At 40.1% G+C, this 24,637-nt stretch overlaps 1 protein-coding gene across 6 annotated transcripts in view; it reads left to right on the forward strand.

The window, feature by feature from the left end:
* The window catches only part of soat1 (sterol O-acyltransferase 1), a 42,865-nt gene extending 18,806 nt beyond the window's left edge, over positions 1-24,059 (forward strand). For 5 of the 6 annotated variants that reach the window (XM_006635257.3, XM_069194338.1, XM_015356601.2 and 2 more), the window contains 13 exons: positions 4,184-4,332; positions 5,963-6,022; positions 7,366-7,473; positions 7,887-8,169; positions 10,388-10,466; positions 11,325-11,406; positions 11,966-12,011; positions 12,550-12,679; positions 13,698-13,795; positions 14,930-15,028; positions 16,463-16,598; positions 17,223-17,368; positions 19,902-24,059. In XM_006635257.3, coding sequence (XP_006635320.2) covers positions 4,184-4,332; positions 5,963-6,022; positions 7,366-7,473; positions 7,887-8,169; positions 10,388-10,466; positions 11,325-11,406; positions 11,966-12,011; positions 12,550-12,679; positions 13,698-13,795; positions 14,930-15,028; positions 16,463-16,598; positions 17,223-17,368; positions 19,902-19,979 — 1,494 coding nt within the window. In that variant the 3' untranslated portion in view covers positions 19,980-24,059. Of the gene's footprint in view, positions 1-343; positions 414-4,183; positions 4,333-5,962; positions 6,023-7,365; positions 7,474-7,886; positions 8,170-10,387; positions 10,467-11,324; positions 11,407-11,965; positions 12,012-12,549; positions 12,680-13,697; positions 13,796-14,929; positions 15,029-16,462; positions 16,599-17,222; positions 17,369-19,901 lie in introns of all 6 variants that reach the window. The other variant, XM_015356604.2, reaches the window with a different exon arrangement.
* Positions 24,060-24,637: the final 578 nt, after the last annotated feature.

Consider the following 24,637-nt stretch of genomic DNA (forward strand, 5'->3'; position numbering starts at 1 on the left):
CAGAAAAGATTGTACCCTTCAGTATGACCAGATAGCCAGACTGGGGTTAGGACCAGATTTCTGCCAATCAGCTGCATTTTAGAAACCCAGTGAAGGTGTTTGATTAAGAGTCTTCTTCCTCCTACAAAACAGAAACCTGCACCTGAGATCGGGGTTTTACAGACAGCAGGTGGGTCAATCCAGGTTAAAGTTCAGGGAGTTCTCTGATGGAGTGTGTTTTAGTGCACTTACATACAGTATGTGTGCTAGTTTTCCAGCAATTATTAAGTGTAAGCAAAAGTGTGGTAAAGTGATAGATGGAATGTATATTGGTTCAGTGTTGAGAACTATATTTTGTGTTTAGCACACGAAAAGACTGCATTTCACAAGGAGCTTTGAAGCTGGCGAACGACTCATTATGGAGAGTTAGCAAGGTAAACCTGAGAGCACGAGGCAGTGTGTGTGTGTAAAACAAAGTATTGTGGGTGGTTGGGTCTTTGTCTTTTGTAAGCCCTGTGCCTTGTGTTTGCCACAGAGCAAGCAAAGGAAAGACAAACTTGTGTAAAGCACTCAAGAGCAAAAAGAACTGAACACAAAAAGAAAACACCTGTTTTCTTAGAAGAAAAGAATTTAGTTTGTCATTGCTTGAGTATCAGGAAGAGGTTTAGCCCTCTGATGTTTAAATTTGACCCGGGAGAGAAGTGTAAGTAGCTGAAATGGGAGCTGGGATTGGTTTCATTTGTTTTGTTTGTGTGAAATGGACAGTGTAAACAGTATCTTCATAGCACACTTGTCTTAAAGAAACACTGGATCACCAGAATTTGGAGAGCTTCTCTCTGTGGAATTCCTTGTTTCTTTGTTTTAGGATACTGTATAATCTCCAAGATGCTGGGAAAAACAGACTCTTGCTTTCTTCTTTTACCACACATGTGACAACATCCTACTATGGACCTAGGCCCAAAGTGTGCTGCTGGAGCCCACTAATTGACTGCACACCACTTCCTCTTCTTAAACTGAGTGATGCAGCTGATACGTTTAATCTGTTACATGCATCCCAGGCCTTGTTGTCGTTAACCAAATAGCTCCCTGCCCTGTGAATTGTCACAGAAATTTGAGTGCGTCTAAAACCAGGTTACCTCATTATTGAGGCACGTCTTTGAGCCTCTCCAGAGATAAATATCCTCTAATCCTCTGTGAATGCAATCTTACCAGTGATATTGAACTTGTGATTACAAGATGCTTTTGTTTGGCCTGTTTGTTTAGAAATCACTCATTCTTTGTGCTCTTAAGTCCATAGCTACTTAGGAATAAGGAATAATGCATAGAAGAGACGAGCCATTATCTAAAGTACCTTTCTAGTTTATTTCCAGCTCCTGTTTTTCCCCGCTCTGAAAAGTACAGTTAATGTTTATTGATTATTATAAATAATTAAAAAGGTGTCAATCCAAAAGAGAAAGGTTTTTATTTTTGCTGCTTGGTTTAATGGGTGCCCTCTGATAGAAATGGTGTATAAGCAGTGATGTGGATGGATTTTCCGAAGATAGTTTTGTAGAATAGGCGTGTTTGTCCTAATTATAGTTTCTGAGTGCAGTAAGTGGTATTCACTCTTGCTAATGTGCTGTGTTTAGTGTTAATAACATACAGATAGTCATCTTTCATTATGTTGTACATGTTGGGCTAGGTTAAGTATATAATATCAGTAACACTGGTATTTAAGATCAACATTTCTTGCTGCGCTGCTTGGCGGTAGGGTTGTGGTCAGCCCAGCTTGACATCATTCTTGTGATGTCTGATGGAAAGCTGAGACTTGAGGATGAAGTGGACATGGTGCTCTGATTCTGAGGCTGCAAGTCTCCATTTGCTGAGGAAGAGCACTGAGTTTCACATTTCAGCATTCAGAGCGGCTTCTAGGCAGAAGCTGCCTGGTGTCGCATTTCTAGTGTAAACTGCCTATGGGACACTTACCTTCTGCCACAAATACACTTCTGAAAACCCTTTGCCTTTTCCTGGATTGCATTTGTCTGGGACATTCTGAGTAGAATATCAGGCATGAAGTCCTCAATTCTGAGCCTGAAAAAGTAAAGCACGCTCACCTCCTAGATTAGAACTGTATTTCTTAACAAGGCCTTTTTTGGATCCTTCATTAGGCATTAAGGGCAAGCGAAAATGATATTTTGGTAAACCTGACAAATTTATTAATCCCTGCTATGAAAGTTCAAATTAATAAATGCACAGAATAGTAATTTGTATTGAATTTGCATTGAATAATTTGATGTGAGTAATATAGATTTCTCAGCGGTTGTTGGCCTTCAGTGCATACAGTGATTTATTGTATTAGGTACAGTAAAAGGAAGAGAATACTGTAGCAGCTGCCATGGAGTGACTATGGTATACATAGCACTTGCCATCCAGTGCACATGGAAAAACTCTTGTAGCAACTCAAGGAAACAGGTAAAAGTGTGGCTTTCATTATGTTCCATCAGTTGTAGTACACTCATTGGACTTCATTGTGTTTTTGTGGGCTTGTGTTTTATCTGTTCTCAAAAATATCATATTGCCAAAAATGGCTAAATGAAAATTGTCTTTCAAGTCAAAAGTGTGATCCCCTTATCAGCCTGACCAGGATTCCAAGAGTAGCAGTAGCCTTCTTGCTCGGGTGTAGACAAAAGAGAAGTGAGAAAGGACAACCAGTCAGAAGAAAGCTTTTCTTGTTTTTTTGCTGTCCCCCTGAAGGTCACATGAAGGTCAGGTTTTTTTAGTTGAAAGCCCTCCTTCTTTTTCACCCTTTTTTTGTACTTGGCACAGCCAGACAGTAAAGCCAAAAGAGGAAACAGCATTCACATCACAAGGCAGTGAGACTGTACAGCGTGTTTCTTACTTTCTTGCTTTTAGTTTGCAGACACATTTTGAGCTTTTTGGTCGTTTTCTCTAAATTAGGACTTGGTGTACTTTTGCCCAGCAGCATTAAAAGGCTGGGGGAGTTTTTGTTCTCTGTAGTTAGAAAGGAAAGCCACAATGTGGCCTGCTTGATTTTTAATGAGGTTTTCTTTCTGTTTCTTCGTTTAGTGTCCAGTAGCTCTAACTGCAGTGCTGGGTATGTCTTGTGTGTCACACACTGAATCCCATCCATGAGTCAGATCCTTTTTGTTTTGTTAGAGCTCACATTTCACGTGCTACTGCAGTGTCGTCTAAAGAATCTTAGGCTCAGGCCTACAAAAATCCCATTTTAGTGACTTCCAGCTTTCATAAGGGTTTTCAATGTGACTTTATTTCCAACAGTGCTACTAGTTAAGCCTGTATGTGGTCTTGTACCTAAGAACAGCTCTTGAGCTTAAAGTTAATAAAATCTATGGACAGAACTAGGATACAGTCCTGAATGGCATCAAAATGATTAACTGAAAACAGGTCTTCACTGACTTCTGTGTAGGCTGTTAGGTTAGCAATTTGGTCTTGAAATTCTGAGGCAAGAAATGAGCATCCAGAAAAGGCCAAACGATTTTTGCCCATCTTCTTTGTCCTGTTGTGAAATATTGTGACAACACATACGTTTATAAAGTAAGATCTTTAATTTCAGTCACTTTTTTTTTTTCTCTAGTGATGTATCCTATCAAGCACTTTATGCAGTCCGTTGACAGTGTTGGCATAGTGCTTGCAAACTGTCCCACAGCTCTTATCAGATCTTGCCTGAGATCAGAGACTCTGTGCTCTGAGAAAGAAGACCTACAAGTGACCTTGTACAGTTAATAATGGAAACTGGTATGCATGTTGCCTTCAACAGTACATCAGAAATATCAACACTGTCTAGCATATCAGTTCAGAGAGAATTAATATTAGAAGGCCAGAGATTGTTGCATACCGGTAAAGAGGTTCAGGATCTCATGCAGACCTTTGTCAACTGCTGTAGCCTCAGTGGTTCCATATCTGCAACATCTAGTAGATTCACTGCCTTGACATTTTGTAGGTGTAACCCTGTCATTGGGATATTCTCTGTTTTTTGTAAGATTGAATGTTTATGATTGACTTCTGATACCTTGATTGTGGAGAATCGCAGTATCCTAGTTTGCCTTCTAGTTCATCATTATAAATCTTTATAGTGTGCCATATTTTGCAAGTTCATGTGTTTCCCTAGTCCCAGCTCATTGACCTCAGAAAAACAGGATCATGGCTGCTGACCTTTTTGACCGTGTTTGCTCCTGTGCCACAGCACCTAAAAACAGACTTGATGAAGCAGTTCGACAGCCAGGTGAACGAGTTTGTGGACAACCTGATAGAAGAGTCCGCCAGCCTGGAGTCCCCAACGGTCCACTCTCTCTTTCCCTCTGTGCTGTGCGAGAAGGAGAGGAACAAACTGAGGTATGAACATGTGTACCACACCACCTCCAAAGAGCTGCTGTTAGCAGCTTCTTCTCAGTCCCACACTCCCTCGTTCAAGCATAACGTCAGGATGCTTTCATAATTGTCTTTATGCTTTCAAAAGTGAGCGTGACGGATCTGTAAACAGGTATCTGTAAAAATCTCCAAGGCTATTTCTCCTATGCATGTAGGGTCAGTGGTTTCCAGCCGTACTGCTTTGGATATCCCAACGCACATTCTGCCGCTTTCGTGGGGATGCTGTAGAATTCACTGTTCATTTTGTTGTAATAAAAATAATTAAAATCAGATAAAGCATTCATTTCCACTACACTATACCTGATTACTATAAAAGCAACACGCTCAGCGCATTCCATTCCACTCCAATCCTGCTTGCTAGATTAATGAAAACCCAAGGGCTGTAACCTGGGCAGGAACAGAACAGTGTTCGCCAGTGTTTGAAGCCTTGGCTTGTTCTCTGCTACACAGTAGGATCTCCTCCTTCCCATATGAACACAAGCTTTTAAACCACAAGGACCATGCATGGCTAAAGGGACAAGTGAGAAATGTCATGGTTTCGTAACATTTTTCATTCACTGAATTACAGCAACTCTCTGGTACACTCTGGTCTTTTGCCTTTAGCCAGCCATTTGTTGCACCATAGCAAAGGTTTTCATTATTGTTGGAGAGTAATTTCTTCCATTTCGAATTGGCCCAATTTGAATTCTTTATTGGCCTGTCCCGCTGGTCCATCTATCCTTATGTGATACCACAGCAGCCATTATTCACATTGTGACGCCTCAGTCCTAATAGCAGGGCTAGGACATCAGTCACGGTATTAATGCACTTGCCACTCGTAACACTGTATGCTTAGACCCCTAACTAGTTTCAGATCTACCACATAGTCTTGTAGCGTTTGCCACTTAACTGTGGCTTGTACAAAGCTCTGTTGTTGTTTAACCATGCCTGCACTATGCTTTACGGCTCTTAACCACAAGAATAATTTTGTGCATTTTATTAAACATGCCGTAGAAACATTTTCATTGTTTTATTATGGTATATTATGGTCCAGCATAGAAAACTGTGGAAAAAGCCTACAAAATGTTTAGGTTTAGGTGAAGTAGTGAATTTACAAAGGTCAACTTTCATAATGGTGGTGTTGGAGAGTATGCAAAATGGATGAGAGTTTGACAATTTGGTCCTAACAGATCCTAGCAGATCATGAGAAAAGAACTTTAAAGCCCAATTTTATTCTTTTTGTAGTGTCAGTTTCTGTTCCATTCTTAACATTCCCTGCAAGATGGCCTTTCTAAAAGAAAAGGTAAAAATCACTTGTTTCTCCACAAACCACTCTCCTTAGGGGTTTGGAGAAACATTTCTCAATGATAAAGAGTGAATATTGCAAACACCATCTGAAATTGCACTTTCCTCTATTACTTTTGACTGTGTGGCCCTCTTCACAATCTAAGTCGAGATCTGTGCAAAGATCAGATTGGCGAGAATCACAACTACGGCAGAGATTATAGCTCCAAAGGACCTGGTTTTGTTTATTCTTTTGTAGTAATTCTTATGGTTCTAGTGTTATAGCTGCCTGATTGAAAGACTTTTCTTTCTTTTTTGTTTTTGTTTTTAGGCATACGAGACCTCCCCCAGATCAAGGCAAGCTGTTTGTGTCCCGGCGCTCCTTGTTAGAGTGAGTAGGCCGCCTGTGATGCAGTTTCTTTGAGAAGTGAATAGGCTATTGGTGACTCCATCTGCAGAGCAAGGCTAGGAGGGGTTCCAGAGGACAGCAGTGTGGATTCTTGATCAGTCTTCCCCTTCTCTGCTTCTGATAGCAGGGGATGTGTACACGAAGTGTTTGGCGTTTGACCTGTTAATTAGGTTGTCTTAAAGCTGCCTGGTGCTCACTTCCCCTGGCAATGATTAAACATGTAAAGGCACAAAAAACCCAATGGAAAAATGCAAAGAAATAGTTGTCATCCCAATCTCAAGAAAATAGCAGTGTCAGTTTTTAGCTTAGGTTAATGTTACTAAGGCCTATATAAGGTTCTAGAGTTTCAGACTGTTTCACTCTGGAATTCACTCGCCTGGCAGTGCTGGTCAAAGCAGGAAGTGATACCGACCTGTTGTCATTCTAGACAGCAACCCTTCAATGTTTTTAATGAACAATACAATGAATATCCCATGTGCCACTGGATAGTCAAAAATTCAACAGACTAGTTTTTTATGTCTCAGAACATAAAATATAGTGTAGATGTTTGTCAAAAATTACAGGACACAGAAATAAAAAGCTTATTACTGACAAACAATGCCACCTCTGCAGGACATGATTCTGAAAATAATATTGGGGAATTGAACACTCGCCACAGCATTCCTGGTTGTCCTATTAAGAGGTTTCCTATTGTTAAGACATCCTGAAATAATGGAAATCCCATTTTCTCGGTAATGATCTTGATGGTGGGCATAACTGAACACTGCGAATCGTGCATCCCTGTGTTCTGTGTCCCATTCACTGGCTTCCTGTCAAACTCCATGTGGACTTTAAAATCTCCACGCTCACCTATAAGGCTCTGCATGGCTTGGCACTTCAGTACCTGAACTATTATCGCCCTACTCCCCACCTCGCAACCTTCGCTCTTCTAATTCTGCTCTCCTTACTGTCCCCCAAACCCGTCTACATTGTATGGGTGACAGGGCCTTCTCCTGTTATGCCCCCAAGCTCTGGGACGCTCTCCCCAAGGATAACGGAGAATCAGCTTCTCTAAACTCCTTCAAATCCAGACTCAAAACCTTGTTCTTTAGAAGAGCCTTTACTTAACTGGTTCCGTTCTTTACCCCTCTGCTCCTACTATACTTAGTACCACCATCCACAGTCTCCTCTGTGTGTTGTACTTGTGTTTTATCTTGTGTATTCTTTTTATTTATTGTTGTTGTCATTCTGTAAAGCGCTTTGAGAAGCCTCCTTTAAAGGCGCTATATATACTTAAGCTTTTTTATTATTATCATAAATGAAACCAACCTCCTTCCTCCCTTCAGCGAACTATTTGAAGTGAACCACATCCGTACCATCTACCACATGTTCATCGCTCTGCTCATCCTCTTCATCATCAGCACTCTGGCTGTGGACTTCATCGATGAGGGCAGGTGAGAGACTTGCCTTGTGTTTCTTCAGACTTTACTCTTATTTTCAAGAAGAAATGATTGTAGTGGAACAAGCAACCTGGGGACCCTAGTACCACCACCGAACAGATGTTGTTTTAAGGAGCTTCCTAGAACCCCTTAATTTACAGAGAGAAGGGGATAAACTGGACCAGCACCAGCCCTGATATTGGTCCTGGGTTTCATGCTTCACCTTACATTTGGCAACCCACAGGAAACAAGTCCATCTCCTTCTGGTATGGACCATCAGATTTTAAAAGATTCTAAGTGTGCCTTTTTTTAAAAAAAAAAGAGTATGATAAAATAAGGCATTTGAGTTAGGATTTAGGCTGCCTCTGTGAATCTTTAAAAATCTTTTTGCCTTCCTCTTTTCCCTTCTCTCCCTCGCTTGTGGCCAGGCTGGTGCTGGACTTTGACCTCCTGGTGTACGCCTTTGGCCAGCTCCCCCTGGTGGTGTCCACGTGGCTCTGCATGTTCTTCTCTGCGTTTGTCGTCCCCTACGTGCTCTTTCACCAGTGGGCCCGGCACTACCGCACCTCCAGCCACCGGGCCCTGGGCTCCTTGCTCGCCGGCGCCCTCTTCCTGCTCTTCCAAGTCCTGGTCATGGGCTTTCTGCCCACCTACGTGGTGCTGAGGAACAACCTGCCTCCCGCCTCGCGCTTCATCATCATCCTGGAGCAGGTGGGGCCTCGCCGACAGGCCTGTGCAGTCTGCCTCCCTGTCCCTGTCCCCAGATAACTCGGCAAAAGCCAAGGGTCCAACGTGAGAAGTGTTAATTTTATGCTGTGTTGGATTTGTTATACGGAATTCTTTCGGATTTAAAAAGAGCAACACCGTGCAGGTTTGCATCCAGGCATCTGTAGTAGAAATACACCCAGGCATCTATAGTAGAACTGGCCTCAATCAAAGGCCCAGCTCGCAGATACTGCTGTGTTTGTGCTTGTTCTTTCTAATGCTCAGGGTGGTGATGTGTTCTTTACACATTATTTATAGGGCAAAACAGTATGGCTTTTCAGACTTTCATTCTGCATTCCGGGTACTCCTCCTCACTTCTTTGGTCAGAATAATTGCTGTTTTATTTTGTTCCAACTCATCAGAATTGATGGTTCTAGGATTACGTGCAATCTCCTAGACTCTAGAGGTTTGGGATCAGGTTGGGCCACTGCTGAGCTCATCGTTATGAGTTAAGGGTGTAATAGTCTGATGGAAGAGTTTCGTAAGATTCTAAGCCACAGGTCTGTTTTCAAAGTGACCTTCGCTGTAAACAACAGAGTTATTATTATTGAAGTTGTGCTTTTCATCTGAAAAATTTAAATGTGGGGGGAAAATATTTTATTAATCTTCATCTATAGTGGATTAATCTTATTTTATTATTATTATGGGACCTTGCTGGCTGCAAACTGTCACATCAATTGACTGGATCCATATTGTCATTTTCCTTTTTGTCTCTTAAATGATACAATAATTTATAGTTGTATGGCTTCCTGGAAACAAAGTGAACACTTCTGTCCAGGCCTTTAAAAATGGTTTAAATCTAGTACTAATTCACTTCTGTCTTTTAATTTGATCAGCTTTCAACATCTGTGTCCAGTTTTGTCAGTAATTGAAACAGGGACATGAAACACAATTGTACATATCATATGCAGTTGTATTGCTGTTGTTCTGAAAGAATATTACATTACTAGTTAGACCTAGTTCCAGTGTATCTAATCATTGATAGTCCACATGTGGTTTTGGCCAAAGGAAACCAAGAAGTCAAACCATCTAGACAGGTATTGTGACATCAGGAGCCCCAAGCCACCAATCCAGGAGCCTCAGCACAGTTAAAGCAGTTCAAACCGGCTGCACTACAAGGTCACGAACTGTTAGTGCCATGGAAGCATACTGGTCAGGGCTATGCTGGTCAGGTTTTGCGTGTGATAGATGAGTGATATTATATTGCTCTTCTTAAACAAATCTGCTGACATCTGTGCAAATAGACAGCTATAAGTTTCCGTGATCCAGTCATATTGTTACATTTGAATGCCACCACCTAAGGCGGTTTCAAACTTTTCACCCATTTTTACATAGGTTTCCATGAATGAGAGTCTTCTATGATCCTGGTGTATCACACACCACCACACAGTGGTGGCATGGTAGTCACTGCTACCCCACTGCTCCAGGCTCCTGGGTTTCAGTCTGGCTTTGGTGACGTGTCTATGTGGAGTTCTCATGTTTTCCCCATGTTCATGTGAGTCAGGTGCTCTGCTGTCCAAACACCTCTTAAAAAAAAATGCAGTTTAGCTTTGACTGGCTAGTCTAAATCGTTGGCTGGTGACGGGGGGAGAGAGAATTGTCTATTTGACCAGTACTGGCTATTTGACTACAACCGTAAACGGGGAGCTTGAGAAACTGAATGGCCTGCTTTGTTTTTGTATTCATTCCAAAGTTCAGATAAAGTCTTTTAAAGCGCAGGTTTTAAATCTAAAATATTCTCTTCTGTGTTTTTGCTCACATTTCTCTTCACATGCTTACATGGTCTGACATTCTTTCACTGTCAAACAGATTTTTTTTCGGAATGGTTGAAACGCAGTCATGTTGCACTCCTTGATCTAAGAGTCTTGACTCAGTTGTCATGCAGCTGAACTCAGTTGATCTCAACATCATCATGTCCTATCGTTAGTCAAGCTATGTAATAGCTTGTGCACAAAGGGTTTATTAGTGATTTAAGGTAAATGCAAGCAACTTTGGAGGAAAAAGCTCCAAGAACCTGCAGCATTGTGGAAACTGAGCTTGACATCCTTGGTCTGGCTTGATCCTTTTTTTCTAACCAATTAGACAAGAGTAGTAAAACACCTGAGGCAAACTGCATGGTGTTTGAGATTGTGACCTCTCTGTTCATGTCTGCTGGCCCCTTCAGGTTCGCCTTATCATGAAAGCCCATTCCTTCATCAGGGAGAATGTGCCCAGAGTGCTGTCCTCTACCCGAGAGAAGAACAGTAAGACATTTCTGGGTATCTGGGGGGTATCTGTGCCTTAACTCAGACAGACAGGCATGGCAAAGCAGGGGATCCAAGCTTTTTTCACAAGCGCACAACTTTCTCATCTTTTTTTATCTTCATTCAAATCTCTCGCTAAATCTGAGCTTCAGTTTTTCCATTAGCTTCTCTTTCTTACATTGTGTTCCAAAAATTTGCCATTGCTTTTGGTGAAGAAGAGGAAGCACATTTTCCATTTGTGGCTTAAATGTCCTTGATGAATTTCACCCTGTGCCTCTCCTTCGGGGTTTGTGTTAAGTAACATAAGTTGTTTCCTTAAAAAAAAGTCTTCCTACATTCATATTTCCAATTTTTAAAACAAGGAATTGTGACATCTGAAAGCACACATTAGTACATGATGATTGTGTGTTAAAAGAACAGATTTTTCAGGCAGTAGGAGAAGTGCAGTTCTATATTTTTGTATTTCTTCCCCAATTTGCTTAGAAAACCTGTAATGTTTTTCTCATAGAAAGGCTGAGATGGATACAGGCTTGAATTCATTGCTGTTGGCTTATAGAGTTAATATATAATATAGTTCTTCAGTGAAAGATGTTATGTGTTCATTTAGTTATGTTATCTGTGGAATATTCAGATGCCATATATAGTTGTAGCTGGTTTTATGGATTAATGTTGCTCTAATCCTCAAAGTCTGCATATCAGCAGTATAGAAGACAATAAAGATGATCATCTTCATTATATTCTGTAGTCATGTGCTCTCCCTTTTCACACATCTTGCCAAATTCTTAATCCAGACATTACGGAGCCCCAGTGTCTCTCCACAAAGTGATGTTGGAAACTGACTGCTATTTCTTTTTTCAGACTCCATGTCCACACCCCAAGTGTCGCAGTATCTCTACTTCTTGTTCGCTCCAACACTCATTTACAGAGACAGCTACCCCAGGTGAGACGTCCAGGGGACGAGACTGCAGAGATGTACTGCACCCCAGCAGGAAAAAGACGTGCAGTGTGTGACCCCAATGTCACAGCAAACAGTGCTGTAAGAAGTACAATCACAGGGTTTCCTAGACAGCCCAGTGCAACATTTATTTACAGTACATTAACTGACTTACCGCTAAATATGAGGTATTTTTGCACACTGCCCTTTTATCTAAGGAGAACAGTGCTTGTGCTAAAACCATGCCTGCGGGAGTATTGTCTCATTTTCTCCTTTGACAGCATAATTTGAGTTTGTCAGGGTTAATTACTTCTGCCTCCAGGGTTAAGCAAAAAATGCTTTACCTGAAGGAATTCAACTTTACTTTTTTTAGTGAGAATTGCATTTCTTGTGCTGCCTGGTTTCCATGTCTGTTTTTTTATGCAGTGTAAGAAATAGAGTGATATTTAAATAATAATTAGATTGATATTTTGCCTCATGAATGCTCGCTACATTTTTCTGCTTTGTTTGACTGAACCAAGTAATATAATGTATAAACTTCCTTTTGATTTCCATTTCCTTGCAGAAATCCATCGATTAGATGGGGGTACGTGGCAACCAAATTTTTGCAGGTACCTGTAAACTTATTTCCAGATTTCTCAGTCTAAATGCGGGTAGAGACTGTGCCTGGTCCAATAACTCATTACACGATGTTCACAAATTTCCTTTTGCCAAGATCAGGCTACATGAATGGCCAAACTATTTGGAACCCACATGAGCATGAACAGTCAAAGTGGGGCATTGCCTGTATTCCACAGAAGTCTATTAAGTCTAGTCTGCTTTATCAAGCCAATCCATTCCCATTATTCTAACAGGACAATTTCACTTCAAGGTTGTGATGAGGAAAATGGTGTGTTGGATTGAACTGTATGCTAGTTCCACCAGTTTTCATTAGGATTGAGGTCTGGGGATAGTTCTGACCAGGCAAAAAATTGTCCCTTAAGTATTTGCATTTTCTTTCAGAATACAGAGAGCACAGTTTCCCGAGGCAGTGGTTTAAAAGTCATTACTTACCCTCTCCTGTCCTCTTTCTTAAGTTGAATGAGGAGTTTCTTACCAAAAAAGTGGCTCCCAGTTGTTCACTAATAATCTGGCCTCCCTGTTTTTCAGGTGCTGGGCTGTCTGTTCTATGCCTACTATGTGTTTGTGCGCCTCTGCATCCCTCAGTTCAGGAACATCAGTCTGCAGCCTTTTAAACTGCGAGTGATGGTCCTGTGCGTCTTCAATTCTATTCTTCCAGGTAAGGTTTCACACTGCAAGTGTAGAGTCATTGGTGAAGTTACAGCACTGTAGCACTCTTTATTCTCTGAATAAAAAGACATCGGTTTTGAGAAATGTTCACAATGGGAATTTAAATGGTAAAAAGTCTCCTGTCACTTAACAGCTACCAAGGCTGCCTGTTAGTCTGGTCTCCATAACTCTATCCTCCACTGTCAGCAGCTCAGAATGTGGGCTCATTTGTGTGGTCTTTTAACCCTGATCTCTCGTGGTCAATTCTTTCCTGTTTTCCTGGTCTCTTAAGCTATGCACTCACCTGTAGAGACCTGGTATGCAGCATCTGTTGCCTGTAAGTGGCTACCTCACACCGCTGCTAGGAGGGAGCTCATATTTTCCTAGAGGAATGCTTGTCTCAAGTATAGGGACCATAAGGACACACAGCTGCCTCCTCTCCATGGTTGATTAAGCTGACTGCCTGTCACAATACACATTACACTTGGGTATATATATAGTATGTATACTAAGAACCATTAAAGCGCATGAAATTGTTATAGGACAAGACAGTATAAACCTATTAATTAATAACAATGTACTGACAAAATCTGAGAACATGTCCTGATAGACAGTGCGAGGACACCCCCATAATGCAAATAACGTTTCCTGTAAACCAAGCGCCATCTTGTTGTAAAAATCTAAAAGTCCCAGAATTTGTTGTTTGTAGATCTGGCATGGGAGTCGGCATGTGGCCCTCACAAGTATATAAATACAGCAGGTAGCTATGCCAAAATGTAAAGTTTACCGTTTCACGCTGGTTTTTACTACGGCCAAAAGAGCTGACCATGACTGATAACCTAATATGTGCAAAGACGAGGAAGGAGTAGGAAGGCTGAAAGGAAAATAATGGCATTTAAAATGTTGTTGGGCAGCCTTTAATAATACCTAAGCATGTCCAGTGTGCCTCAGGGCTGTCCTCTGGAAAACATAACTGTGGAGCACACTGTATGTCACTGAGACTTCAACCCTCTTTCGTGTTTCTGCAGGAGTGCTGGTCCTCTTCTTGGCATTCTTCGCCTTCCTGCATTGCTGGCTGAATGCCTTCGCTGAGATGCTGCGCTTTGCTGACAGGATGTTTTACAAGGTCAGGAAAAAACTTGAACTTTTTCTCCCATTTTGTGTGTCCTCATGTCAAAATATATATCCCAAATAGGATTTGCTACTGTGGCACAAGATGTCTGTGCCTCAGGACATGCGTTTTGCAATTCAAACATCCATAGGAGCATGCCTATATTATTGACTGCGCCCTGGCCTGAAGAAACCTTGGATCTTCTGTATGTGCACAGTGATGTTTGAAACTGGTTAGCTGTGTCCGTCTTCCATAGGACCTTATGAAGCTGGGAGGAGAGTCAGGGTGTAGTGTCTTTACTCATTGCTTAACCTCATCACACCCTATTGTCATTATAGAGTGCAATGCAGGGCTGTAATTATTCATTCTTCAGTCTTAGTAACTGACATGAAAACAAAATACTTTTTTATATGTAGTAGTTGTTGCAGTACATTTACATTTTCAGTACTTCTTTTAAGTTGCAAATTTGTGTGTCTACAAATGGATGGTTGTGAAATTTTGAGAACTTGTGCATATGTGTCTGAGGTGTGTACCAGCTGAATAGAACTTTCTAGAACACACCAGGTTATGCAAGACTCGAGATTCTTTAATTTGACTTTATGTAAAAACTTCCTGTGTGTCCTGTAATAAAATTACAGTTTACGTACAATAAAAGTTACTTTAGATACTTAAACAGCAAGTACTGTGAGAGGTTCTTAATGCAGATGAATAGTGCAAAGTAATCATCATGCGTTTGTCACCAGCATCCACCAGGACTGTGTTTTATACTTCAGTCTCACTGTACTTTCCTGCATGTGGCAGGTTCTGCGTATTATCACAGTTTTTCATTGACAATTGTGCATAACCTGTATTTCAACCATGTCAGGGGAGCAATTAAAATAGTATCATTTTTATTATTTATGTCATTTGTGTTTAATTACTGAACAGTACAGTGTAGGGCAATGAAATGAGCCCTCCCGTGCCGTGAAATAAGAGCTGAAGCTGAAGCTTTCTTTAGAATCAAATGTGATACAAAATGTGAAAATGTGAAATTGCTGGCAATGTGGATTTAAACCAAAGTTCAAGTTGGGATATGAGCTTCTGAAAAAAACTGTTATCAATATGAGCTCTTTTTCAGTTTTCTATTTTATGCGTTTTTCCCCCTATAAGGACTGGTGGAATTCAACATCCTTTGCTAACTACTATCGCACCTGGAATGTTGTGGTGCACGACTGGCTGTATTACTATGCCTATCGTGACTTCCTCTGGGTAAGACCATGGGGCATTTGGGGGTTAAGGGAATTTGTGTGTTACACTTTTTTCAGGAACTTACATATTTTATTTGGCTGCCTATTGTGAGTTTTCACCTCAGAGATCGTACTACTATTGCTATAACTTATGTATAGTGTTCTGTTGTTGATGTTTGTTTTACAATACCATACTTCCCTCAGTAAATAAATAGCAGTCAGTCTTTGTAGTGGTGACTTTTCACACTACATACTGTATATCACCCTGGCGTTGAAAATCGTTTTGTAAGGTTGCCTTGTTCCACAGGTGGGGAAAAAATAAAAGAAGACCTTTCACTTGTCAATTACTAAATTAAATTACTATAATGAAAGTCAAACAAGCTCTGGCAAGAGTGATTAGCATCACCTGTATACTTGGCTTTAGGGATTCATTAGTTCAGACACTTAGCTGCTGAGATGTTAAGTGAAAGCCAGCTGCCTTGATTCGGAGTTAGCGATGTCTTCCTGTGTTTAACAATGCATCTGAACCACAAATGGTAGCTTTAAATGAAAATCAAACATCAAAAACGCTGAACACTCATGTAGCTATTATTATAGTGTAGGAATGTATAAGGGGAGTGTTAAGGGTGAATGTAATTAAAGTGAGACATTAAATGTAATGTTTTCCTGTAATCTTCTCTATTCACATGCAGGTTTCGACTTCACACCTCTCCCCACTTCGCACTACCTGAGTGGCCTCTCTGCCTCTCCCCTGCTCCCGCCTCTTCCACTCTCCCAGCTTTCGTTCTCCTGTGCTATTTAATCTTTGCTGTCTGCCCTGTCTTTCTCACGCCCAAAGAAGGCTCCACAGCCAAAACGTTGTGTTTCCTTTCTTCTCTTTTCAGCATGGAATAAACCTATTACTTGTTCCTCTACATTAAATATAGTCTCTTAAACAGAATTTTTGAAAACATTCTTTTAAGTTAATTGAACAGTATATAAAAGAATACTGATAATGGACTGAGAAATGTTACCGTGATCACATTGTGTCTGTGTAATACAGAAGTGACAGTGGTCACCTGGGAGACTGAACAAGTCTGTTTATTTTTGGTAAATGTTGATTTATGTCAGTGACGTCACATTGTCATTTTCCCCCTATTCTGTATATTTGAATGAGGGTTATGACTGGCTCCAGTAATGCTGACATCTGGATCAGATGTTGCAGCGTCGCCACACATCATGGTTGGAAAGTGTAAATTCTGTATACACGTAGTAAAACGAAGCACGTCTTGGGTAACGAGAAACTTCAAAATTGGGCCTGTTTATGAATTAGGAATTCCCACTTCTTGAGAAGGATTGGTGTTAGAAGCTAATGGCCGACAAGGTGCTGTCAGTGGGGTTTGAGTTGGAGAAGAGTGTGATTTTTGGAACAGGAAGGGTTGGGCCTGACGTGGACTGTCTCTCTCTCTGTCTTCAGATGCTGGGGAAGAGGTTCCGGGCGGCGGCCATGCTGTCAGTCTTCACGGTGTCCGCGGTGGTACATGAGTACGCTCTGGCCATCTGCTTTGGGTTCTTCTACCCCGTCCTCTTCTGTCTCTTCATGTGCTTTGGGAGTAAGCTGTGTCCTTTTTCATGTATCCGGAAGGTTTTCTCCACCCTCTTGTTTAGCTTCCTTTTCATAGGCTGGTGTAGGAAGAGGCGTTTATAGTATCAAACACAAGCAATACCAAGTTAAAGAAGTCTACAGATTTCTTTTTGTTAGCCTGAATATTTGCTTATTATATATATATAGCATTCCAGGTGTCTGCTGTTGACTAGTGTCTTCATCTATATGCAGCCACATTGCTACTAACATCCCACAGAGCGAGCAAAGCCATTTATAGCGACTTTGTTCGCCAACCCCATGAGGTGTTCTTTACAAGTATACCTCACTTAGCAGCTTATCTTTTCCACAGCATGCTTCTTTAGCTAGTGATCTGCTAGTTTCAAATATTGCACTCCATTCCATTCCTGGCCTTTGGAAGTCCTACTGCATTTACTTGACTCACCTTTAATGACTTATTTCTCCCGGGTGCTGAAAAGGACTCAAACAGGAGTGGATGTGTCGGAAAGACATGCAAATTAATGCAAAGGAAAGAAAGTACTCAAGTTTCTCACCCATGAGCGGTGTCATTGTTTGAACTGTATTATGGCCGCACCTGCTCTGGTTTCTAAACATGTCTCTTGTGTATTTTCAGTGTTGTTCAACTTCATCCTGCATGACCGGAGGAAGGGCCCCATCTGGAATGTCATCATGTGGACTTCTCTGTTCCTAGGCCAGGGGGTCCTGCTGTGTCTGTACTCCCAAGAGTGGTATGCCCAGCGCTACTGCCCGGTGCAGAATGTAAGAGCCTTCCCGTCAATCGTCAATCCCGCATATCGACAAAAGCAGAATCACATCTTGTCTCAGGTGGCAGTGCAGCAGAGCCAAGTGCCATTGCTTTTGAGTTATGGATTGTGTAAGACAAGAAAACGAAGCAACCAGTGAAGGCTTGGTCAGTACTGAGAGTTTAGAAGGAGGTTATGGAAGCTAGCAAGAGCCAGTGTAGAGCTTCCAGCACAGCGATCCTCAGCGCTTCCAGAGAATTGTGTGTTTTGCAGCCCTTCAACAGTGATAGAGGAAAATTGTTGGGAATTTTTTAAAATGTCTAAATTTTGGAAAGTTTTCTGTTTCTTTAAAGCCATCTGTTATGGCTGAGCTCACCAACAAACATCTTTTCATCCATGAAGATGAAGTGTTGTCTTAAAATATTTTTCTAAAAACGTGTTTAAAAATGTGATCAAAATGTATATGCAGCAGAGAAGTAACTGAGTGTGCCTTCCTCAAAATCCAGCATTGTGGGAGAATCACCAGATATTTATCACTTTTACTTTTGCAGAATATAGAATTTCTTGTGCCCCGAATAGTTGTGTCCTTCCTTAAATTTAAGTATTAAGTATAGAATCCTTCTATACTTAATAATGGGAGGTCAATTGATTGGGCTATATTTAATGATGGACAAAACAAAATTATTTATAAAGTGAGTAACAACTTCCCTAAAAATAAAGAAAATGGGACATATTGCATGCTAATAACGCCTGCTAATGCTAATAAATTTCCATTTCTTTTGCACTGTTGGAAGTAACTTTAAAAGTGCTTCTGTAATTTTTGTATGCAGTATATTGCAGTCAGTTCAAAGAGGCACTCAAGACTTCAACCAACTCCAACCCTGACAAAACAAATTCAGAAGATCTGTACGTTTTGTCATGTCTGGAATTTGAGTATTACTTTTCAATCTGAAATTCCTGCTGATATTTGTACATTTCAATTAAACAGTATGTATATAGCCGTAGTTGAGAGAAATGTATAGCACTCTGACTGCTTGACTCTTTAATCAATATCAGGTTCCATAAGTGGCACCTTGTTTCATCAAAGCGCACAACACAACTATAATCAATCTGGAGAAAATAAACATAGAAAACTTTAGAAAAGATACAAATAAAAATCAAAACGTACTTTACAAATCCTGAACATACAGTTATCATTATCAGAGGTGCAGTCATCTGTGATATTGATTGTGTCAGTGCCAAAGACTTGTAGGACTTGCAAGTGGCATGACTTGCGACTTAGACCCAGGTCACTGCCGTAGAAGACTCAGATTTGACCTTATGCGTCATGGCAACTTGGGCCTTGTAACTTAAAACATCACCAGAATTGCTTTATTTTTTTACAGAACAAATTCCTCCTTTAGAAGCTATCAGGTTGTTAAAAACAACTAAAAAAACAGGGACAATATATTGCAAAGTTATTTTATGATAAAGCATTTTAAATTGTATCCAGCACATAACGTCACTGTTGATAGGCAACACAAAGGTGTTCCTGGCAAATTGAACATCATTCGAAAAGTTAACTATGGGTGAGGAAAAAGCAGTGTAAAAGTGCAAGGGAGAGGCACAATACAACAGCCAGCTCTCGATTAATAATAAAAAACCATGAGATGAACAGTGCTCTAGAAATAGTTTATTATTTTACAGCTAAAGCGTGTAAAGCAGTATGTAAATAGTAAGCAATAAACAGTGGAATTATTGTTCATTATTTGAATAACAACAAAAACCTCCTAACAAAGTCTACTTCCAGCATAATTAACCCAATGTTATGGATAATAAGATGAACCGGAGCATAAAAGCTATAAAAAGTGTGATCACACCAGAAAACGTGATGTGTCTCTGAAGCCCTTTGCATTCAGTCACCTGTCTCCAGTTGAGTAATTCCGGTCACAGTTGACTAGTGACTTATCCCAGGCTCAAACCCGCAACTTGTTGCTCGTCGAGCTCAGTCTGCAATTGCACGAGCATCTTCACCTGTTGATCCACTCAGGAGGGTCCCGAACTGTCTTGTCTTACAAATAGTTAGGTCCCAGCTGTCTGAAATATGGACACATCTAACAATCCCAGAACCCAAGAAACCAATGATAAAATAACGTCCTGCTAAGTGTTTAAAGATAAAATAGAGAGCAGCTTCCTAGAAGCTTTAATGTTTGCCATTTTAACAGTTTTCCTATGCCTTGATTACATACTTTATTTTTGTCAATAAATTAAATGAGACTTTGAATTTGAGATGATTTCGTGACTCGGGTAGGATTTGCACTTGAGTTTTAAGGACATGTCAGGATATCTTCTCATTCTGACGATTTGTGCCTGGAACACAGTCTGAAGATGCAACTCGGTATATTACATTTGCGTTTCACCAGTCCTCAACCTGTTAACCCTGAAACCGATTAAACAGTTTAGCAATCTGAGACTTGATTCCCCGTGCAGTTGGGGCAGTCACCTCTCACAGTGAAGCCCATCATTACAGATTCCTGACCTCTAACTTGCTTTTGCTATGCTGGTTTCAGCCCACCTTCTTGGAGCTCCTGAAGCCACGTTCCTGGACCTGCCACCAACAAGTGTCATCAGCTGGCCGCACTGACTGAAGCATGCTGGGAAGTCCGGCCCTGCCTTTATCAACCAAATGAATGTGATGTTTCTCCTGTCCGTCCCCTCTGGCTTTTCTTTAGTTATTTTTCCCAGTTCACCACATTGTGCCTGGTCTTCACCATGCTGGGTTCCGACAACAGGCTCCTAGCCCTCTCCGAGCGACTGTCTCCCTTTATCTTCAGAAGCCTTTGGGAGCCCTTATTTGAGGTGTGACAGCTTTTGCACTGAAACTTAGTCCTGGAGAGCCATAGGTTCAACTGCTTTCAGACCTGAAAATGTCATCAGTGTTTTTCAGTTTAATTAATTACTTTCATTAACCTAAATTTGTCAGGTCAACAAAACTTCACGTTCCCTATTTAAAAAAAACGGCAGGGCTGTGGCTTTTCCAGACCAGTAATGACTTTCACTTTATTAAAAGAAACATTTGCATTTCAGTATTTTCTAAACGTCAGTGTAGGTCTACTGATTTCTCAGTCATAATATTACACTTGTGACATTCAGGAATACATTTTCTATATTTCATTTACACTGAGTTTAAAAAATTACCATTTTATTTATTTTTTTAAAACATGAACAAGAACATTACTTCTTTGTAGTGGAGTTGAGCATTATCATACTATTTGGATTTTTCCTCATGTGGCATTTTGAAGTTCAAAAACTCAATCTGAAAATCGTTCATTGTTCCCAGACTGCAGTGAACTACAGTATTTTGTGAGTTTCAGAAGTTAAGCTGGGTTTACTTTTTTTAATCGAAATAGATATATTTTTGCAAAGAAGTCTTCTATACTGGGAAGTGATAGCACACAGCACACACTATAACACACAGTACTATACTGATAGCACACAGTACTACTTGTCAAATGCAGAAAAATAGCATATGGACGTGAAGAGTTACTGTAAACCATACCAGGGACACAGACTTTTAACTACATTTCTGCTGGCTCTCAAATCCTCTACATCTAACCTCTTTCAGGAATGTGATGATACCTGGTCTGGGTGACACAATGATGCCAAACCCCACTGTCTGTTTGGCTTTCTTTGCGTTAGACTATATTCAGGGACCTCTCTAACAAAAGGCTTATTCATGGGTTTGCTATTTCAAAAGTTAAGTGCATAAATTTAACATTGTTAACTTTAATGCCTATCGATTAGGCCAGGTGTTTTGGCAATATCAGTCATCTATCTTGCTAATCAGTTTTTCTATGATCACCTGTACACATAGATACTGAGTTTGACTTTTGATGATCAGCATTTTGACCTTTGAATTTCACTTCACAGGGCATACTTGTTTTGCATGCTCCCATTTTAACTTTCTGATCTCTTTTCAAATTTCTATGTCTCCAAATACTACTTGTCTAGGTGGGTCTTTCCCACAGATGCAGGCAGTAGTGGGATTAGACGTTGTTGTTCCTTTGTGCTTTTTCCACCTGCTACTGAAATTTGAGCTCCACAGCCCTGTCATGTTCTTGAGCGACTGTGCCTCCTAGCTTTGAAGTTCAAGTGAGATGCACAGAAATCTTCTTAAATATGCACCAAGTAATGCCTGAGGAGAATTTCTGCAACACACATCCAGAGATGTCAAACATCTTGTTCTGTGTATGAATTATAGCTAGGTCCCTGTCAAGTGTGTTTAAAATTTTATACACACTATCTGGCATTAAAGTGCATGCATTTCCCACGCTAAACATCTTTATTTCAGTCTGCCTATTGCTAAGAGTTAGTTTATTTTGGAGTGCTGGGCACACTGTGGATACATTAGATCAGACTTGTTCAGGTGTTTGTTTTACATTCACTTTCTCTTTGTGTGTTAATCCAGCTTTCGGGCTCTTTACCCTTCAGTGTGTTGAATGTACATCCTAGTTCGCTCTGCTCTGATAGAAGTGTCCGGCAAATCTTATGAAGAACACTCAAGATATTTAATGCTTTGGTCATTTGTGCATTTGCTGCTGTGGATCATACATATAATTTAATGATCCCAGAATACTGTACAAATGGAAAATGTATACCTCAAATTAACAATGACAGAGCTGCCATTGAGTGAAATGGGGGCTCATACTGTATACACTTCCTAATGGACCAGAGTTCTCAGGTTGAGCAATGATTCATGTTGACCGAGGGTCTGTAGTCATGTTCCAGGAAGTTTTCACATAGCAGGTGGAAAAAACAGATCTGGAGCAGAAGAGGGTCAGGAAGATGCAAGGCTGGGTAAAGAGTATTATACTTTGTTCCAAAGTGATCTTTAGTCCTATAGAAACGTGCAATTCTATGTATTTGTCCTAGTTCACCGGCAGAGAAAATGCAACTGCAGCTGGCTGCAGACTACAAAACAAAACCTATTACTGACAGAAAATGTGTATATTAACTCATGTGTGACTACTGTGCCAAAATGATAGGGCTTGTTTTGTTTTTGTTTAGATGTTCCTGCTCATTTAGGGGATGGTTACTGTTAATTGTGTAATTTAGTTTACCCCCTGTTCCATCTAATGATGGAGGGAAGAGATTGTGAATATAATACACTTGAATGGTACAGCTGAGTGGACCAAATCTGCAGTGCTGGTGGAAAGCAAAGGTATCGCAGAGGGTTTGAAACTTGTGAAGTATCAAATGCTTCTTGAAAGGCACGCCGATTCTGTGTTAGCACCGAGTATGAATGTTCCTACAGTAGAGAGTCCACTGCACAAATGTGACCAATGAAGTTTCTGTTCTATGTCAGAGAAGTTCTGCAGTGCTTCTAAGTGTGCTCTGTGGATTATTCCTGCTGTGGAAAAAATAAAAATACAATCAAGCACCTTCTGCTAAGGATTGTAGACTCACTACACATTTACGAAGTATGAGGGAAACATTTACTGTTAAATATTTAAACCAGCGTTATTTATTAAGGTGAAAAGTAGAAAAAGTCAGAAATAATATGGAATAGTCTGGCCATTTGAGAAGGCAACTGAAGCAAATTTCAAAATAAAAAGCAAAATCTTCCCTTCCTCCTAGTTGACACTTTTAGGATCAAACCTTTTGAGATGCAGGAGTATTGACAGGCTTAACAAAATCCATAGCATTAGCTAGAATGTTGTGAAGTTTATAAAGAAAGGTTACCACCAGGGGACACTGTGGAGCAATCTATTATAGTAAATGATTAATCCTAATAGAGAATACTCCCTTGGCATGATTATTCCATGTTTATAAAGTACAGAGGAGTTTGTCTTAATTAATGTAACAGACTTTTTACTACAGAACCAGCATCAAAGTGAGTATTTGAATATTATAGTTCTGTTATTATTTAACTGCTGTGCTGAAAAGAAACAAAAAGTCTTCAATTTTAATGAAGAGTGTCAGCTAAACACCAGATCTCTGCAGATGTAATTACGTATGTAGCCTGGCAATAAACCTTTTTTTCCCCATTTATGTTGTTGTGATTTTATTAAAACACTTCAAATCTAAGGAAGAAGGAATTCATTTTTAAGGAAAAATATATTTTCCCAATTAAATTTAAAAACTGAAAATGTTGTACTCACAAAACTACATGCACTGCAGGTTTTGTTCATTCAAATACTAAAAATATCCAGTGAGCTCTTGACTTAATACCTATGACATGTTAAATAGTTAGAAAACAGGGCTTTGAAAGTTTGCAATGTAAAAGTTTTTGTGCATACAACTATATTTTAAATGTTTTTTTTCCCAAAATATTTTATGCAGCTAACTATTTAGAGCAGGGTTGTCTGAAATCGCTTTGTGACTCTAAAGTTGTATCTTACAATTATGAAGGCAGTAATGGGGTTTACAGATCTTTATATTTTAATATGTAGAGGAAAATGAAACTGAAATCCAATTTCTACTGTAACATTATGAAGTGCATGGAAGTAAAATACAAATGGACTAACAGATCATTTGTATAAACTACTGAACAATGTCTCATTGTCTATGGTAAAGTGAGCTTTTGATTCTACTGCTGTACAATGTAAAGATTGTAATTGTGACTGTTACCATATTTTTTAATTGCAAGATATGTTCTTTTCAAACTTACATTCCATAATGAAGATGTGATTTTCAGTCTGTAAAAAAAATAAAATAATTGCACTGTTTTCACATGTTTCCTTTATTTGTGCCTGTTGAAACCGTTTGGATAACAGAATCCTACCCGTGCACTTCAGCATGCTTAATACAGTACCTTTATGAATTGGAGTAAGTTATGTGATTCAAAGTACCTCCCTGGGATATGTCACTGTTTTCATCTTCCCTTTCAAAGGGTGGTTCTTTGCCAATTTACAATGCACTTTTTGAAATCTGGATCAGCTCAGAGAGTGTTGCTCACTGCTTAAATATTTCATGCCACAGCAATTGACACAGTTTCTTCCTGTTTGGAAATCTTCTTAGTCACCTACATTACCGATGACTCCTGGAATGCCAAACAGGCCTTAGAAATTGTCTTGCAAATCCTTGCCAGCATACTTCCATTCCATGTGGAGTGCAGTTGGAATTCCATTTTTTTTTCTGATTTTGGAAGTTACTTCCCTCTAATTTTTCATTGCTGGGTTTTTTTTCCAGTTTGCTGACTGCCTAGCCTAGTTCTTTGATAGCTACGTACCTGGGGCGTGTTCTAGATCAGTGGTTCTCAAAGTGTGGTCCGCGGGCTGACTTTATCATCTTTCTTAAAGCAAGT

The sequence above is a fragment of the Lepisosteus oculatus genome, chromosome 9 (assembly GCF_040954835.1).
Source record: "Lepisosteus oculatus isolate fLepOcu1 chromosome 9, fLepOcu1.hap2, whole genome shotgun sequence".
NCBI lineage: Eukaryota > Metazoa > Chordata > Actinopteri > Semionotiformes > Lepisosteidae > Lepisosteus > Lepisosteus oculatus.